The 18,318-nt window shown below is 44.8% G+C and overlaps 1 protein-coding gene across 1 annotated transcript in view; it reads left to right on the top strand.

Annotated features, from left to right (window-relative positions):
- Positions 1–11,568, top strand: part of LOC119374236 (lens fiber major intrinsic protein) — a 33,458-nt gene extending 21,890 nt beyond the window's left edge. The window contains exon 3 of the mRNA XM_037644320.1: positions 6,233–11,568. Within this exon, the coding sequence (XP_037500248.1) occupies positions 6,233–6,448 (216 nt within the window). The 3' untranslated portion in view covers positions 6,449–11,568. The remainder of the gene's footprint in view (positions 1–6,232) is intronic.
- Positions 11,569–18,318: the final 6,750 nt, after the last annotated feature.

The raw sequence follows: 18,318 nt of genomic DNA, 5'->3' as shown, positions 1-18,318 counted from the left end.
CGAAGTGTATAAAGAGTTGTCCTGTGAACAAACTAAAACAAGCCCCAATAAGTTTTTTTGGAAGGAAACTAATGTACTTTGAGCAAGAAGGGCAAAACTTTTGAGATACAGACATTTCATGCAAGTGAAACTAAATAGATCACAGTTCAGAAATTTTCAAGGAGACATCTTTGTGTATAGGCGTTTGCTACTACATTGTATGGATCTATAATAACAAATTTGAGAATGTATCGAAGTATCTTAAGATACAATTGCCAAGTATCGTATCGGATACAATTAGTGCGGCAGTATTTTGTATCTGTATTTCCAATACTTTTTGCCTGAGTATCTTGTATCGTATCGCGATACAATTTCAAAGTATCTTTGCCCAGCCCTGATATGCAGCATCCACATTTGCAAATGAACATTCGTTCGTTCGTTCGCTCGTTCGTTCGTTTGTTTGTTTGTCTGTTTGTTTGTTTGTTTGTTTGTTTGTTTGTTTGTTTGCTTGTTTGTTTGTTTGTTTGTTTGTTTGTTTGTTTGTTTGTTTGTTTGTTTGTTTGTTACACATAAGCTTTAAGTGGACCAAGATATTTTCTTATATCTAGCTTAACCTAGGTTAAGTCTACGTTAACATCGTATCTTTTAGAAGCGCTGTTCTGCAAAGCCTGCAGTTAACACAACTTCGTGGGTTCATCTGTAGATCGCAAAAGCGTGCATGTGTGTCACAAAAATTAGAAAGAAACCGCAAAAAACAAAACAAAAATAAATTAAAGGAGTACTCACACAAAAATTTCGGCCTCGCGTTTTAATGTTGAAATGTGTTGCTGGGGGCCTGTTAGCCACAACTAGAGACCGGATTTTAGGCAAATGCCTATTTTCTGCCTTGCGTTCCTATCGCGCCACTTTGATATGTGAGCATGAATAAGAGGTTAAGAAGGGCTTTTATAGTGTTTTATAGTGCCTACAAATGCCTGTTTTTGGCGTTTGTGCCTAAATGCTTAAAAGTGCCTATAAATTCGTATTTTCAAGATCGGCACCTATATGAACACTATTTAACCTCAAATTTTGCTTTCGAGTGCAGTTTGAGACCGTTATTCATGTTACCGGGCAACACTGACTGTTCAGAACTCTGTGGGGTTCAACGTAGCTCCTCTAGTTCAAAGAAATTCCGGAGCAACAGTGAAATGGGACGCGCCGGCCACCCGCCGCGCCGCCATGGCGCAAGCGGTTGGCGAACGCGAAACCATGGAGAGCTGTCAGGGGAAAGGAGAGCGAAGAGCAAAGGAAAGAAAAATGTGATGTGCACGCGGCTTTTGTTTTCTTTGTAATTTGCCTCTTAAGGTGTTCATCGACATGGGAGAAATCGACCCTATATACGCGATTAGAACCGACCAATACGAGGCATAACGTTCTGGCTATCTGCTCCTGTGCTGCCCTTCGCAGCCATGCCGAAAAGAGAGAGACCCAAGAGTGTGCTGATTCGACAGTGGACACTTGACTCGCCATGCTACAGAATAAAAGGAAAGACCGCATTCCGCGAACCATGCGAGGGAAAAAAAAATTCGGAGGACGCTTGAGCTTCGCCATTAAGATCAGAACGCGATAGCTTAATGGGCTCCCGTTGCCATCGCGTTCTGAATCGCTAGCCTCGCTTCGCTTCTCGGTGGACGCCTCAACCGCGCCGCAACGAAAAGAAAGTCTGTGCGCGTAATATAGGCCGTTTCAAACTCCTAGAATGCCTACTGCCAGTAGAGTTGCGAAGTGCCCTCTGCGGCATAATTCTTCCTTTTGCGATTTGGCGAAGACGCGTCCATAAGGCAGCACGCGCACTCGCGCAGCTGCACACTTTGTTGATACTCTTGCTGCTTATGACGATTTTGCCTGTGTGCTTTGCAACTAGTGGGCCTTTAAACCAACCACTCGTTGAGTAATGCACATGTGTTGACTCTCGGTGCAATTATACGCTTCTGCCACGCATTATTACATGTGTTAAGGAGGCTCCTCGCACTATACACAACACTCGCATAGGGTTTTTTTCAGAAACAGTTTCAAGAAGCGGTGTGGCTCTGTGGTAGAACACCTGCTTGCCACACAAAAGTCTTGGGTTCGATTCCCACTGAAAATTTTTATTATTTATTTATTTGCATCTTTTTTGAATTTTCGCTTACGGACAACGCCGATTTTTGTTCGCAACCATAGAGTTTCTTACAATATGCTCGCAACCAACGATGCCGACGCAGACATTGGAATTTCTGCGAAACGAGCTCTATAACGCTACCGCGTCAAAATGACAATTGCACGGCCATGTTCAACTGTTGGTGCCTTTGTGCCACCATAAACAATAACATTTCTTGCTTTCTTGTCGTATATACAGGTCGCCCACGTCTTTGTTTTGATATTATTTGCATTTATGTAGCATTTATCGCGCCTGCATTTACGAAGTTGGGAGCCTAAAACGTGTTTTGCCTGCTTATTTTTGGCGCCTAAAATGTTCTTTTGTCTGCCTATTTATGGTGCCTAAAACGCGCTTTCTTAGTGCCTAAAAATCCGGCCTCAAGTCATAACACGGCACATCGTTTGCTGCAGCGCGCGACAGATAATTAATTACAAGCTCCTCTTTACCGACCAGTCTCACTTTCGGTTTGAGAGAGCTCCAAAAACGACAAGCCGCCGGGTGCAACCATCACCACCTACCGTGTGCAACTCTCGACCACGTCAGCACGCAGAGCTGTGACGCACTTCCACGCGGTGATTATGACGTCATCATAACTTGTTGTACCGGGTGACGTCGGGGAAGTAGCGGGGTCACCGTCGAGTCCGAGGGTGTCAATGCCGCGAGGTGTGGCGTATAGCGCTGGATCGTGCACGCGAACTTCAATATTCACATAAAATACCTTCCAAGCTATATTCGCTGTAGATATTTTGCAGATGGCATACGCATGTGCACGGGAATCGATCCTGCAGGCTGTCTTGGCCTTGAAATTTTGTGTCAGTACCCCTTTAAATCCACGCTGCACGAAAGTGCTCCAGGTCGTCGCGTCTCTTTCTCTCTCCTTCTCTTTCTCTCTCTCTCTCTCTCTCCTGCACGCAACAGACTCCCCTCTAATGTGCATGCAGAAACAGTGCAGCTCCGCTCGTGTCAAACTGCAGGCCTATAAACATTTTGTTCACAAAACGGCCCTACTGCCACCAGTTATGTTTTGAGGAAAGATTAGAAATAAATAATGAAAAACTAAATCGCTTTGTGGTCCATTTATTCAAAATTCTCGTTAAAGGTGAGCGCTATTCGATCCCTGCTTAGGCCTATCCACACCGACGATGTGTCGATGCCGCGATGTCTTTTTCATGCTCCATTGTATCAATACTGATAAACACGCACGTCCTGCAGTCATACTATCGCCACTATGGTGAAAAAATAATGTTATCATAATCATATCAGGTCACGCCACTCGCGGTTCGGCTCAAATGCATTTTTTGTGCGTTTTATTGAAACACTCATTCTGCGTTTCTGCGTCCACGAAAAGCTGTGGCTGTAGGTATATACGTGGATGCCTTTACTACAAACGCAAAATCGCATTTCCATTCAAAAATGAGGTGACGCGCAATGGTATCTTAGCGGCAATGGCATTCCTCTTCTAAGCACGATGGCCTGGGCTCGATTCCCGGCAACGGGGGCCAAAGTTAATGGCAAAAAAAAACAACAACAGAAAAACGCCCTAATACACACGCGGCCAATTTTATTATTTGAAAATGAGGTCGCCAATGTGCGATTCTATTCCCCACCATAAGACTTAACCGTAAAATGCTACACTCTCTGCCTGTTTTCGATAATGTAGTCAGTTTTTTAATGCGAATCAGGAGCTTACTGCGAGGTCACTGAAGTTCACTTGGTTTTGCAGCCCACTTTTAAATGAAAAAAAAAAAAATTTTTTTTCGCTTACAAATTCTGCGAAGTGTAATTGTACGACCTTCAGGTAAGCTGTTATTATATACGAAAGCCATGAGAATATATGCACTGTTTACTTAAATACAATAAATATACGGGTGCATTAGTCGCTTTCATAGTATATTTTATGTACTACTTCTATATATTTTCACACACTTCACCTTTACCTTGCTTTTATAGTATATTTTGTTTCAAAACGTTCTTAATTACACACAAAAGCGCACGGTGTGAGACCGAGTCCAACAGAACTAGCATAACGGTGTACTCAGTTTCACAATGTGCAACGAAACACACGGCCTCGCGACACACTCGTGGTCTGCCCCATTTATGAAATACAGTCCTCTGCGACGCAGCGTGAAGTCTTATCTGCCCACTTGACAGGACTTTTGCAATGGACGACATCAGGGTACACCTGCAACATATGTCTTCTGTACTGCGTTTCACTCCCCGCAATACAGCGTGAATGTACTCCCGCTACTCATAGCGCCCCAGAGTGGATTTCAATTCAGCGCTACTTCTGTCGCTCAAACAGTGAACAAACGTTGCCAAAGAGGCGGCGCGGTTCCTTACGTGGTCATTCCTATTTGAGCGTTCGCAAGGCGTTACATTATCGTCATATGAAACAGTTATTTCTGCACGTATTCACAGAACGCTGAGATGTCAAGGCCCAGAGGCGACCTGATATTGGCAGGCGCAATTATTTTTTTCTTCGCTGCAGGAGAAGTGCAATGAGAAGAGAAAAGCCAAGTGGGGGGGGGGGGGGTATACTCATTTTGCTCCACATCTGCTACCCTGCACTGGTGGAAAAACTATACGGCTTAACAAAATTTCTTGCTGTTCTAGTTGGTTCACTATTGGTTCAGGTATTAACAAAGCGCAAACTTAGCACGGGAGGCAGACTTCGTCTTATGCCCTTGTCCCGTGAAAAGCTTGCGCTTCTTTACTCTGACGCGGGCGATCAATAAATTTCGTTTTTATAAACGGAGGCATAGCTAGGCAGGGGGTGTTCGACTGTCTAAACACCCCCAGCTTTTAACAGGAATTCGCGTGACGACAAAAGAACGGGAATTCGTTATTGGCAATCGGCCTTAGTAATCTGCGCAAGTGTATGTATAATTACTAGTGGAAGTAATACTCCCCTGCGCAGAGCTAAATACGGACACAAAAAGAAGACAACAAAAGCGCTAAGTCTTAATTAAGCTTACCTGAAACAAAAAAGAAAAACGTCGAAGAAAGCATTACTTCCGCGATCAACATCAACCATTGTCATCATTCTTCTTTATCGTGTTTATTTGAGCCAAATACTCAGATGGGACATTGATCATGAGAAGGAAATTTACAAAAGAAAGAACACGGGTTGGAGGGAATACAGCAGTCATTATCAAGCCATTAGTGGCAGCTCACCGGCGTATCATTGAAAAGAAAAATGTACTATTATACCGGCACTCTTATGAGGGGCACCAACTATGAAGTTAAAAAAAAGAAGCCAGAGCAGGAGGAACATGAAATGGCCGATGTAACGAGAAATATTAGACGTGGAGTTAACAATTAACATACAGAAAGTCAGCAAGCGGTATGAATGAGGGAGCAATGATGCTTAACCGGCATTGCGGTGGATATTAATAGTAAACCGACGGATTTGCGCAGGCTATGCGATGCGTACAACGGAAAACCGGTGCTCTGTGACAGATGTACAATGTGTGTGAATGGGAAGGGAAGCGCTGTCGAGAAAAATAGAGAATTAAGCAGTGGGATATGAAATCAGAAAAATCGCAGGAATTAGACTGGCACAGCTGGCGCGAGGCAGAGGTAGCTGGAAATCACTGGGAGAAACCTTCGTTCGGCAGTTGACAAGATGATGGTGACCACCCTCCAGTTGCGGAATGAAAAGCGGGAGTCGTATAATCACGAAGACATGCTGCTTTTGTAAAAAAAGATTTGCGAATTTGAAGTCATTGTGAATTTCACCAAGTTCACAAAGCCTTTATGTTATTAAGATGATGTTTGTCACTTCTGGACGACCGTTGCTGATATGTTCAGCACCAGGAGTGACCCTGTGTCTCTTCCAAACCGCTCGTGCGATACCCGACCCATTGTCACTGAGCTGTAAGGAAGTTTCCATTGGTCGGTATTCTGGCGCTCACCACTCATGACAGCGATTGGTGTGATAACAAGACTTCTTCATTAATTCCTCTCCGAACACATTCTCCCTTCTCCACCATGCAAATGGTAACCTGTGAACTTAGTAAAGCCCTTTCGTCACTTCTTAAGTCACTGCACTAACGGTGACTGACGAACTCGCAGGTCTACTGGGCGGGACCGATGTTGGGCGGCCTGATGGCGGGCTTCACCCACGAGTACACGCGGGGAGCCAGGCTGGGCCGGGAGTCGGCGCACAGCCTGCGACCCTCGCCGCCCGCGGGCCAGCCGGCCAGGAACAACCACGTCAAGCGCGACATCAGCGGGCTCAGCAACGACACCGAGCTCACGCTCACATCCAACAACGACTGTCGCGTCTGACGCGAGTGACCCGGCGGAACACACGGTGCTCTGTCGAGGACGACGACACGCGGTTTCGCCGGAGGTGCACGCTGCGATAGACTGCGCATGCGTCGCGTCCGTCGCTCGACTTCTGGGAAGCCCGGAGTGCTGCTGTTCGAAGAGAAGACATGGTGCTGCCTGGCCATACACATGGCGTCCCCGCTTTCTCGACAGAGCTCTACTGAGGTTCAACCAAAACAGGAACCCCCAAGTACACGAAGAGCGCTCGAGCGCTTCTTCTCTCGTCGTTTTTCATCTTCCTACTTATATATTCTATAACGTCGCATGCACGCGGAGAAGCAGCAAGGGTGGCTTTTTTTATGTGGCAGGATCTTGCCACTAAATGCTGCTTAGCATTTTGCGTATGAATATGTTCTCACCAAACTATCTCTCCTGAAGGCTGCGCATTTTCTCAATAATATCCATGCTGAAAAACACTCTTTTCTCGTAGGCAAAAATTACTGCAGTTCTATTTTCGGTGGCACTCGAATCAAGAGCCTGGACAATCTTGCCGACACGTTATTTAAATTCAAAGTGTATCTTGTTCGCCTACTGCCAGCTAGAACATTAAATGCGGCATTCACATAACTGACCATAACTGGTTTGTAAATGTAGCTCCTGTTAGACCATTATTATTGTTGTTGCTTGTTGCTACTATATAGCAAACTGAGGGGGACGGGACACAATTTAGGACAGTTTTATTATGATAAGGAAAACCCTTTGAAAGAGCAACCGAGCGAGAAAGACGTGGCACATGAAAAATATACAGCCATTATTTACACTTGTTTTCGCATTTGCGCATTTTCCACGCACAGGGGATTTTGCATGCACTACCGCAACCGTTAGATAGCGGGCAGACAATACACTTGGGACTTTCTGGTGGTATATGACAGCGTGACCTATGGTGCGCGCCAAAGGGAACATTCGTGTGCTCGGCGCTGAGACAGTGGGTTCGTAACTGCTGTTCTATATACTGAACCGTACTCGTCACGGCTGACTGGCCGAGCTCATGCTTAGCAGAGTACTTCGAGCAGCTCAGACGGCTGCGTGACCAACGAAAGAACCCTTGCGTACCCTTTAATGACAGCGTGTATAACCATTACTGTTTGGTGATATAGGCTTCCAAACAGCACCTCAATTACCACCAGTCCCGCCAATCAATTTTTTTTTCGTGTGCCCCGGTGAGCATCGCCGACTGGAGTGGCAGGAAAAAAAAAAACGCCATCACATGTGCGTTAAAGTGGATGCATTGTTACAATCTTTTCTTTATTTTTTTTTCTTAATTTTCAGTTATTGCTCACTGTTTCCGAGCATTGCCTAGAAGGCATGACTCTGAATAGAGCAGTGACACTCAATCAATGTTGACATATTGCCGAAATCGTATAACCTTGAGACATCGTTCGAGCGTATCCAACCTGGATAAAAGTAGATTGGTGGTGCTTCGTGGAGACATTATAGTTGAGAGAGTACGACGTTCTCTCTGTATACAGAGTATCTATGTATGTGCCCCGTCGGCCTGCCTTCAGCCCAATAGCACAGAAACCTTTTGCGCCACTGTAGTTTTGGCGTCCCATGCTCACTTCAGGGTCCCTCCCCTCTCAGGGTATATACTGTAGGGCATGCACCGCTCAGACGGCGCATGCAACAAGTTCCCTAGTCGGCTACTACGGTATCTTTCCTTCTTGGACACAGACAAAATCGTTCCTCTATCACTGTCACATCATTGTTGTCTGTCGATGCTGTTTGTCAAGGCTGCAGACTGCATACGCACCTACATTCTTGTTGTTTTTATCTTTCTGGCGACTTGACGATACACACTTCTTGCAAAGGAGACAGCCGTTCTCGCAGGTGCATTGTTATTTCCTATGTGGAACGATTGTTTCATTTTTTTTATTCGCTACCATATGCTTTCAAATCTTGTGTATCATAATACCAGATACGTAGAAGGAGCAAAACAAGTGCGAGTCGCACAGAAAGTTCACGCGCGCAGTTTTCTTAGATAAAAAAAAAGACATAAAAAGAAGCCTCTTTCTCAAAGCATATCCGCTATAATCTATTTAACTAAACGCTGCAGTCGAAATCCTGTACTAAGCAGAGTAGTAAGCATCTTTTTCGTAGCGGAAAATAAAACTGACATTTTCGAGATATTCATATGAATAGCTTGGTAACCGGTTAAGATCACAACATCTGTCTAATAGTACAGATAAATGTGAGTGCCACCACGGCCAACCAGCGAAAGCAGAAGTGCGCGTGCTCCTCTCTGCGCCACGTCGCGACCACAGACTTGTCCCGATCTAACTTGACTGGAAGCTGTGAAGAAAGAGAGAGAGAGAGAAAGAGCTATCCCGCACATTTACTACAACTTCTATACACATTTACCAGTATTATGATTAACATTCATACAGTGTCGTATATTCATAGTAACCGCTGCACTTCCGTACATATTGCAGCTACGTGCCTGCTTACGCGTGTACAGACAACTGCACCAGTATAAACACTAAGTAGACGCCGTCAAAGCTCCGGCGATGTGCAATCTTCTTATGCGCCGCCGCAGCGCGTAATCATATCTGTTGCATGTTTACGGTTTCGGATAATTACGGGAATAGATAACTCGGCGTCTCGTTGCCACAGGAAAACTCCCTTCTCATCGCCTTAGCCCTTACGCCTGATAAACGCGGAGGTCGTCAGTTGAGTCGACCGATTATCAAGCTCGGGGCGACGACGCGCAGACGAGAGGCGTGCTAGCGGCTGTGTCCTCCAATTTCCTCGACTCAATTCTCTTCCCAACATTTTTGCGCAGTTACCTGCTTCTCAGCTAGTGAAGAAAGCACAAGAAAATGGAAACCATGACGGCGGCTCACCGCTTGCAATAACGGATGCTCAAAACGTACCCATGTAGTTCAGTTCGTCGACCCTCTCAGAAACTAAACTCTTAAGGTGTAAAAGTTTGATGAAGCGTAAAGTTGGTATCAAGCGTAAAATATGCATCACAAAATTACGAGGGTGAGACATACGAATTCCCCGGAAAGAAGACGACTGCCACAAAGACGGCAGTGGTGTTTCTGTCCCCGTGTCACGTGACAAACATTTTTTGGAGATTTATTGAAACCTTCGGTATACGACAGAAAATGCCGTGTTCGTCTTCTTTGCAGTCACGTGGCATAAATTATAATGGATGCTCCCCCCATACATTCTTTTTCATACAATCACAGCATATTATGGGAGTGCCGCAGCTCTGAAAAGGTTTGTGTTACTCGCTGTTTCACCCCTGATCAGCCCGCACTTAAAGAATGTCTTACAGTGCATGTATACAATCAAGTATCCGTAGCATACGATGAATGTTCGCTCTGACTTTCTCCTTGTTCTTCCATGATCCCGGGCTCATAAATCTTTTGCGGCCGGAGGCGAGGGGGCGCCTTTATTGAAAGCAAAACGAATAAAGAAAAAAATAACATAACAGGTTGGTGGTTGGGGTGCAGTCACAGAAGAGATGTTGCATCTCCTTGGGCAGTTTACGGTTCGGGCACAATGGTGGCCCAAGAAGCCGCAGCATCGAGGTGTAGTATAATTTTGCAGACATTGGACGCACGACTTGAGTCGCGGTTAACGCCAGCACTCGAATACCAGTGCGGTCGCCACAGTTGAACAAATACTATTTTTTCTGCATTGGATACTTTTCGAGTCATTTCTTCAGATAAGCAAAGAGCAATGAAGCCGAGAGTGAACCACAGCAAAAACCTTTTAACAAGCCAAGTGATTGCGCAATAATGCCTTTGAGAAAGTTGACGTTATACGTCCGATGCAGGTTTTCCACGAAAGAAAACATTGAGAAACTCGTGCGGTAGATACGAGACCGAAATATTACGCGATCAAGAAGAACCGGGGCCGTATTCACAAGACATTTCTATCGCAAGTGCTTTTTCTGCCATTGGGCGGCCTGCTTCGCTAATTATATGTCCAGCGTCAGGATTGGCTGAAATATTATCTTAAGAAAAGTTTTAGCGAAAGTCGTTTTTGTGAACGCGGGCCATGATGTGTATCGAATACAGCACTTTGTCTTACTTGTCCTATAAACACATTATGTAATTTGTCTTGCACAGGATATTCCTACTTGTTCCAGAGATGTACCTGACAAGATAAAACAGCGCTATCGCCAATCTGTTCGCCAATCCACCAATCTGTTCCAAGTAACAGAAAAAGAAAAAAAGAAACTGGTGGTACTGTGGCCCATAGGATTCCGAACGGGTATCGCGAGGAAACAAGTGAAAAGAAAAGAACTCGCACTGTATATCCCTTCCCTCCCTCCATCCGACGCTGTTGTATTCACTCGGCCGCAGCTCCAGCCAACGCGCGGCCTCCTCATACATCGAGGAGCGAAGACAGCGTATTTTGTTTACACCTCGGAACCGGCAGAGCCATGCTTCTGCCACACGGTCACATTGGACGGCGCCTCAGGAGTACAGCTGTATATATTTCACCGTTTCACCGGGTTGTCACAGCCTACAGAGCACAGAGGGGAAAAAAATGTTGTATGCGCAAGTTTTGTCAGCCGCTTTTCAATGTCGCTGGAGTAAGATTATGCAAATTTGTCGGACGGACGAATGTGTAAACGCGGTGAGCACAAGTGTACTTGTACATAGGGAAAATGAAGGCTGACACACTGTATATTTACGTCAATACTGTTGAACAGTTTTCGTTGTTTCCTTCTTCTTTCTTTCTTTTTTTTTCTTTTTTTTACGGAGTCACGACAATAAAGTATTTCACTCTGACGCGCGTCGTTTTCTGTGCCCCGTGGGTGGTCCTTGCAACTGCTGTTACTTGGACCTGGGTTCGACTACCCGAAGACCATGCCCAACTCAACTGTCTGAGGCGAGTGCGCGTCATCTATTTCAGACCGCGTTAAACAAATCAGTAAAATGCACGAATTTTGTAGCGCGAAAATTCAGAAAAGAAAGAAATTTGAAACAGCTAGGAGAATTATTTTTATTTCTTTTTTTTTTACTCCTTATTTCCTAAACCAATGCCTCGCATTGGCCGATCAACCAGCCAACCAACCAACCAACCAACCAACCCAGCAAGAAATGAGCAGAAAGAAATACAGGCGCTACCAAAACCATGTCGTCGAACACCAACTCTCCCAAGAAAGGCTATCATGCATGAAAAAGCACTCAGAGCTGTTAAGTTACGAACTGACCGACCAGATCATGAGTATGGCGAATGGACGACATATATTATAATTCACCCCGCCATGTCTGCATGAAAAGGTTATGTATTGTTCCATTTAATTTCATTTCCTCGGTATTCCAAGCCCCAACCTGGGGTGCTATGGGGTGATTCCACGTAAGATCGAACAAACGATGGCTGGTCGACCTCTCAAATTTATTTCAAAATTTTATATATTATTGCCTGATGAGTGGAAAGAAGAGATCCGCAATTTGTTTTGCCGCGAAAAATTTTTTCGAACCACAGGAAATCAATAATGACGAAGAGGTGGAGTGGAGCGCTCATCCGCTCTGCTGTTTTGGCCAACTTTCGTTATGAATTGCACAAAATATATTAAAGTTAGGTAGCTGAAATTTATTTACCTAAATATATGCATGTTTTTGCTTCTGCTCAGGTATTTTTAGTTTTTATGTGTAGTGTAGATGTTTTTATAAAAAACCTCAAAAATGGCCCAATCGGCAAAATTTTCTTTACTTTGAAGGTCTTTATCTCAAAAAAGCCTTGTAGCAGAGGTACGAAAATTTCGCATTACGTTCTTCGCATGCGTATCTACCAAAGTGCCAAATCTTGTACTTATATAGCTTTTCAGTAAAGAGATATGATTGGGCTAAGTTCAAGAAAACACCGAACAATGAAAACTTCTGACGACAATTAAAAAAAAAAAACCACTTTTTAAATTTCATAAACTTTGTCCGCTTATTCTCCTCCACATCAGCTTTCACAATCATTAAAAACATGTTGCATAATGTCGTTGCACTAATAGTTACGGCCCCTCCAATGAGACCCTTAGGCAAGGATGGGCAATTCCGACTTCTTGCCCAGCAAGTGTATAAAATGCAGGCAGGATTGAATTTCTTTTTATTAAAAGGCCAGCAGGTACCTAAAAAGGTGTCGCCGGCACTGAAGACGTTAATTTTGAAAATATTTGGTCACTGCAGCGGCCACGAGCGCGGGGCTACCGAGCAGGCGCGCGCGCACCCGACATGCTCGTTGTAAGAGACGGCGCAGTGAGAGCTGGTTGTCAATGAAGTCATGTAAAGCTAAGAACAAGGCAATTAAGATCATGCTAATTAACATGACGCTAATGAGAAGCGTGTATTTAAAACCAAGGTAATCAGAACGTTAGGATCGAGATTGTGTTAATTGGCGTCTCTCATAATCATATCGTGGTTTTGGGACGTTAAACCCCAGATATTATTGAGATTGTGTTAATTAGGGTCGTGCTAATTAGGATTATGCTAATTACATCTGTACTATTCGGGACCTTGCGAATTAAACATGAGTAATTGATGCCGTGGTAATTAAGGCACTATAAATTAATGTTAACTAACACGACGCTAATTAGGAGCGTGTTAATTAGAATCGTGCTCATTAGAATTATGCTAATTACCTCTGTACTATTCAGGACCTTGCGAAATAAACCTGAGTCGTTAATGCCGCTGTAATTAAAACATTGACAATTAGTGCGGATTAACACGAAGCTAATTAGGAGCGTGTATTTAAAACCAAGATAATGAAGACCTTACTCACTGAAGTCGTGTTAATTATGATCCCGTTGATTAGTGTTATGCTAATTAGCTCTGTGCTATTGCTATTCAGGCCCTTGCGAATTAAACCTGGGTAATTAATGTCGTGGTAATTAAAACATTAACAATTAAGAAAGGGCTATTCACTATCATGTTAGTTAAGACGTTCCTAAGCAATAGCATCAATACTGAGACCGAAATGACACGGTCATTACACCGAAGCAGACCAAGCATACTGAGTAGACGAGCCACGTAAAAAGCTGGAAGAAGCTAGGTGAACACAAGCTCCTCCGATGGCCCCAGCCTTACGAAAGCACTGCAAGCTGACCAAATAATTTTATATGCAAAGAAGCTGCTGAGTAGCGTCCACCGCATAAAACACTTGACAAGCGCACCGGCACTATGGCAGTTACGAGTTGAACTGGGGCCTTTTTCAGAATCAGCGAGTTTGTGCCCGAGTTCCCGTGTCAATCATTTTGATTGACAGACGCCCGCGGCGAAGAGCGGGTCCGCCCACCGCGTTTCCTCTTGCCGAGGAACAGTGCTCACGACGCAACGCCAGCGAGCGGCACGATTCATCTATGAGCCTAATCGCACAGACTATACACACACGCACGAAGAACTAAAGGTTATATCATCACGTGGCTACGATGTCTCACATTCACTTTCACCGCTCTCACGACTATAGTGTACTAGAACAGAATATTCTAGTACACTATACTCACGACGTACCACTCATGGATGGATGGATGCTATGAGCGTCCCCTTTATAACGGGGCGGTGACATGTCTGCCACCATGCTCGAAGAAAAAAGAAAAACTTCCTTGTTTCATGCTGGCCTGATACCTTGTCTACATTGATTAAATCTATCTTATTATACCAAAAATATTTATAAATTCACGGTCTATCTCTCTGCCTCTTAAGGCAGAATGACCTTATTCCCCCCCATTATTTATTTTTGTACTTTATCTCTACTCTTCTGCCACCAATACTCTAACCGTCTCTTACTTATTTCTATCGCGGACGTGTTTAGCTTTCCATTGTTGTCCCTAAAACCCAAGGCTTCCTGTAGACTCGTGCCCACAAGTATACCTGGGTGAATATCGCCACATTCAATCAGTACATGTTCCATCGTTTCCTTAGTTCCCCCGCAGCATGTACAGTGTTCGTCTTCGTTACTGAATCTCGCTTTATAACTTCGCGTTCTAAGGCAGCCCGACCTTGCTTCAAACAGTAAAGCGCTTCCCCTTGAATTATCATAAAACCTTTCCCTCCTTATTTCGTTTTTTCCCTTTCGGTAGTTACTCAGAGCCGGCTTCTTTCCCATCGCTGTCATCCAATAAGTCCTCTCCGCCTCCCTGACCTTCCGCTTAATGCTCCCTGTTGCCATATCGCCCGCACTGCTAGCCGTATATTTACTGGTGAGCCTCCTAGTTCTCTTTCTCCACTGCGTGTCAACGCTTTTTCTATACAAATACCTGAAAACCTTCTCTGCCCATCTACTCTTCTTCATTCTCCTCAGCCTCTCTTCGAATCTCATTTTGCTCTGAGCTTCCCTCACTTCAAAGCCCGTCCATCCCATAGCACCCTTTACAGCCTCAATTGTCGTCTTCCCGTGAGCGCCCAACGCGAGGCGGCCCACCGTCCTTTGATTTACATCCAATCCTGATTGTACCTCTGACTTCATGCAAACCACTGAGTTCCCAAATGTAAGCCCCGGGACCATCACACCCTTCCACAGCCCTCGAAGCACCTCGTACCTATTGTATCCCCATAAAGCTCTGTGCTTCATAATTGCAGCATTCCTCTTTCCCTTTGCTACCGATGCTTTCTCTTGTACCTCCATATATCTATCCCCCTCATTTACCCATACTCCGAGGTACTTGTACTCGCTTACCCTCGGTATTTTTTGGCCCTGTATGAAGACCGCATGGTCTTCGTGATCATTGAATACCATCAATCCACATTTTGTTGCACTAAATCCTAGTCCTAGAGCCTCACATTCCCTTCCGCATATATCTGCCAGTCGCTGTATATCATCTTGACTGTCCGCAAATAAGACAATATCATCAGCATAAAATAGACCTGGAAGCTTCTGCTCAACCATCGTGCCGACCTGTTTGTGTGACAAATTAAATCCAATGTTGCTACCTTCTAGCGCTTTTTCCATCCTCACCATGTACAGCATGAATAACAGCGGGGACAAAGGACATCCCTGTCTCAGCCCCTTGCTAATTTCAACGCTGTCCTTGCTACTTATTCCTTCCCATTCTATACAAACTGTATTTTCTCGGTACATTTCCCTCAAAAGCTGTATACAGTCGTCCCCTATGCCCACTTCTTTCAATATATCCCACAAAATTTCCTGCTTAACGTTGTCATACGCTCCGGTGATATCTAGATAAGCTATGTATAAGGGCCTGTTTTCTATTTTCGATATTTCTATACACTGGGTAAGAACAAACAGATTATCGTCTAACCGCCTGTCGATTCGAAATCCATTCTGAAGTTCTCCCAAAATATCATTTTGTTCTACCCACGCTTCTATTTTTAATTTTACTGCCTGCATCGCCAACCTGTATAGCACCGATGTAATGGTTAGCGGTCTATACGAGCGAATGTTATCCTTTTCTCCCCTGCCTTTATAGATTAAGTTCATTCTACTTGTTCGCCAACTGTCTGGTATTTCCCTCTCCTGTAAGCACTTTTCTACGGCTTTCAGCAGTGCTTCTTTAGTGTTATGTCCGAGTTCGTTAATTAGGCTGACGGGAACCCCATCTAAGCCCGGAGTAGTGCGCTTAGGAATTTTTCCTTCGGCCTTCTTCCAATTGAAATTCTCTAGTACTACATCTTCGTCAGTTGCACTCCTTTGCGTACTATTACCTACCGGGGGAATCCCCTGGGTGACCTTTTTAAACGAATCGGCTGTTATCTTTCGGATGTAACCTAGCGCTTCATGCCCTTCCAATTGATTTCCTCCTTCATCTACCAAACGTTGTTGCATTGTGACAGACTTCCTACCTAGCGCTTTTAGGTGGCTCCAAAATATCCTAGGCGCGGCCTTCTTCTTTTCGCGAATCTCTGTCATCCAGCGTTCACTTTCACCTTTAATTTTTGCCTCGACTAATTTCTGCACGATGGATTTTTGCTCTAAATATATTTCCCATATTTGGTTGACTTCGTCCTGTGGCCGCTTCTCTTTTTTTGCCTGTCTGTGCTCCCGTGATGCCTCACGTCGCTTCTCGATCGCCTCCCGGATTTCTTTGTTCCACCAACTTTTTGGCTTTCTCTTTCCTTTCCAACAAATAGTTTTCTTCTCTTTTTCCATTTCTTTTGTGATTATATGTAGCAGCTCACTATACTTCCAGTCTTTGCCTGGCAGTTCGTCTACTTTTTCTTCGACTCTTGCGGCTACATTCGTTATTTGTTTGTCATTTAGATACAAGCTGCCAAATTTTGATTCTATGTTCTTATTTTCAGTTTTATATCCCATTTGTAATATTATGCGTTTATGATCACTACCCAAGCTGTTAATGCCTTCCTCGTCTGTTCTCATCTCTCTAAGTTTGTCATATATTCCTTCTGTCATGAGACAATAATCAATGCTCGATTGCCTGTTTCCGACTTCCCACGTGATCTGCCCCTCACACTTCGGCCCCACGTTAACTATCTCAAGACTATGTTGCTCGCAGAGATCTACCAATAACTTGCCATTGGTGTCTGAATATCCGTCAAGGTCACGAATGTGAGCGTTCATGTCCCCTAGAAGGATTATTTCGGCATCATGACCAAATTCTTTAATATCGGTGCTTATGCATTTCACTATCTCCAGATTCTTTTCTCTGCAGTTATTCCCCGTCCACAAGTATGCTACACCTAGCCACGTTTTCTTTCCACCTACTGTGCCCGAAACCCAAAGGTGCTCTGAACACGTCTGCTTCACTCTATCCCATTTTGTTCTGCTATGAATTAGCATTCCAACACCCCCACCTCTCCTTTCTGATGTGATCCTGTTACATCCTTCCCAAATATAATTGTCAATATGTGGTGGCTCTTCCAAGTCTCTAAGGTGTGTCTCTGTAACCGCATAAACACCTATCTGTTCCTTGTTTAACTGTCCCTCAATCTCTAACCATTTTTCCTTTTTTCTGCCACCCTGCATGTTAATGTAACTAATTGCAACACGCGCCTTCTCCCTTCTTTTACCTTTTCTCTGGTTTTTCGCTATACTGCCTGTCAAAGAGTCCCCCTGGTTGTTTTCCTCATTACAAGCTACCCTGGGCACCGAAGGGCCCGCGTGCCCCCCAAAAAAGCTACTGCGCGTCCCGCAAGTCGCCAACCCACCTCATGACCAAGCCTCCTATCGAAGTGTATTCCGTCTCTTTGAAAACCACCCCACCTGTGCACCTCTCTGTTTATTTCCACTACCTCGATGCCTTTCTCTCGACTCATATGCCATATCTCTTTGTTTGCGTCGACAACCGCTCTTTGCAGGTTGACGTCACGCACCGGTACCTCCGGTATTGTGCATACCACTATCTGCACCTGAGGGGAAATGGCGCGCATGTCATCTACCCCTTTCGCTAATGTGGTCGCTAGTTCGGCTGATTCTTCATTCAAGACGTCGTTTAGACCTCCCGCGATTATCACGAGGTTACGTCCATTAGCCTTAGTTGCGAGTTTTGCGCTAGCTTGTCTCATCACTGATCCCATCCCATGTCCCGGGAACTTCCCTATTAAAACTCGTTTGTCGCCTCTCACCCTTTCTTTGACTGCTTCTGCGCATCTAACTAAATTCGAGTCCCCGGCGATTATCACGTGTTCCGACTTTTCTGCTGGACTCTCCCGCACCTGGCCACGGCCTCGGTTATTAGCGCGTGCCACTGCTGCTGTATTGTCCCCTCCCCTTCCCAAAACTACTTCGCGGAAGCTAGGTCCTGTGACCCTTGCACCTGTCTTTTCCAAACCTGTTTCCCCCTTCGCGTCTACCACTGTAGGGGTCGATGCCCCTCTGTTCCCGCTGTCGCTTGCTACCTTTGCTAACCCCTCCTCGGCTGACTTAAGCCTTTCCCCCATAGCCATCGTTTTTTCCCGCTCTGT

The sequence above is a fragment of the Rhipicephalus sanguineus genome, chromosome 1, assembly GCF_013339695.2.
Source record: "Rhipicephalus sanguineus isolate Rsan-2018 chromosome 1, BIME_Rsan_1.4, whole genome shotgun sequence".
Taxonomy (NCBI): Eukaryota; Metazoa; Arthropoda; class Arachnida; order Ixodida; family Ixodidae; genus Rhipicephalus; species Rhipicephalus sanguineus.
This window is presented reverse-complemented; position numbering and strand designations above follow the sequence as displayed.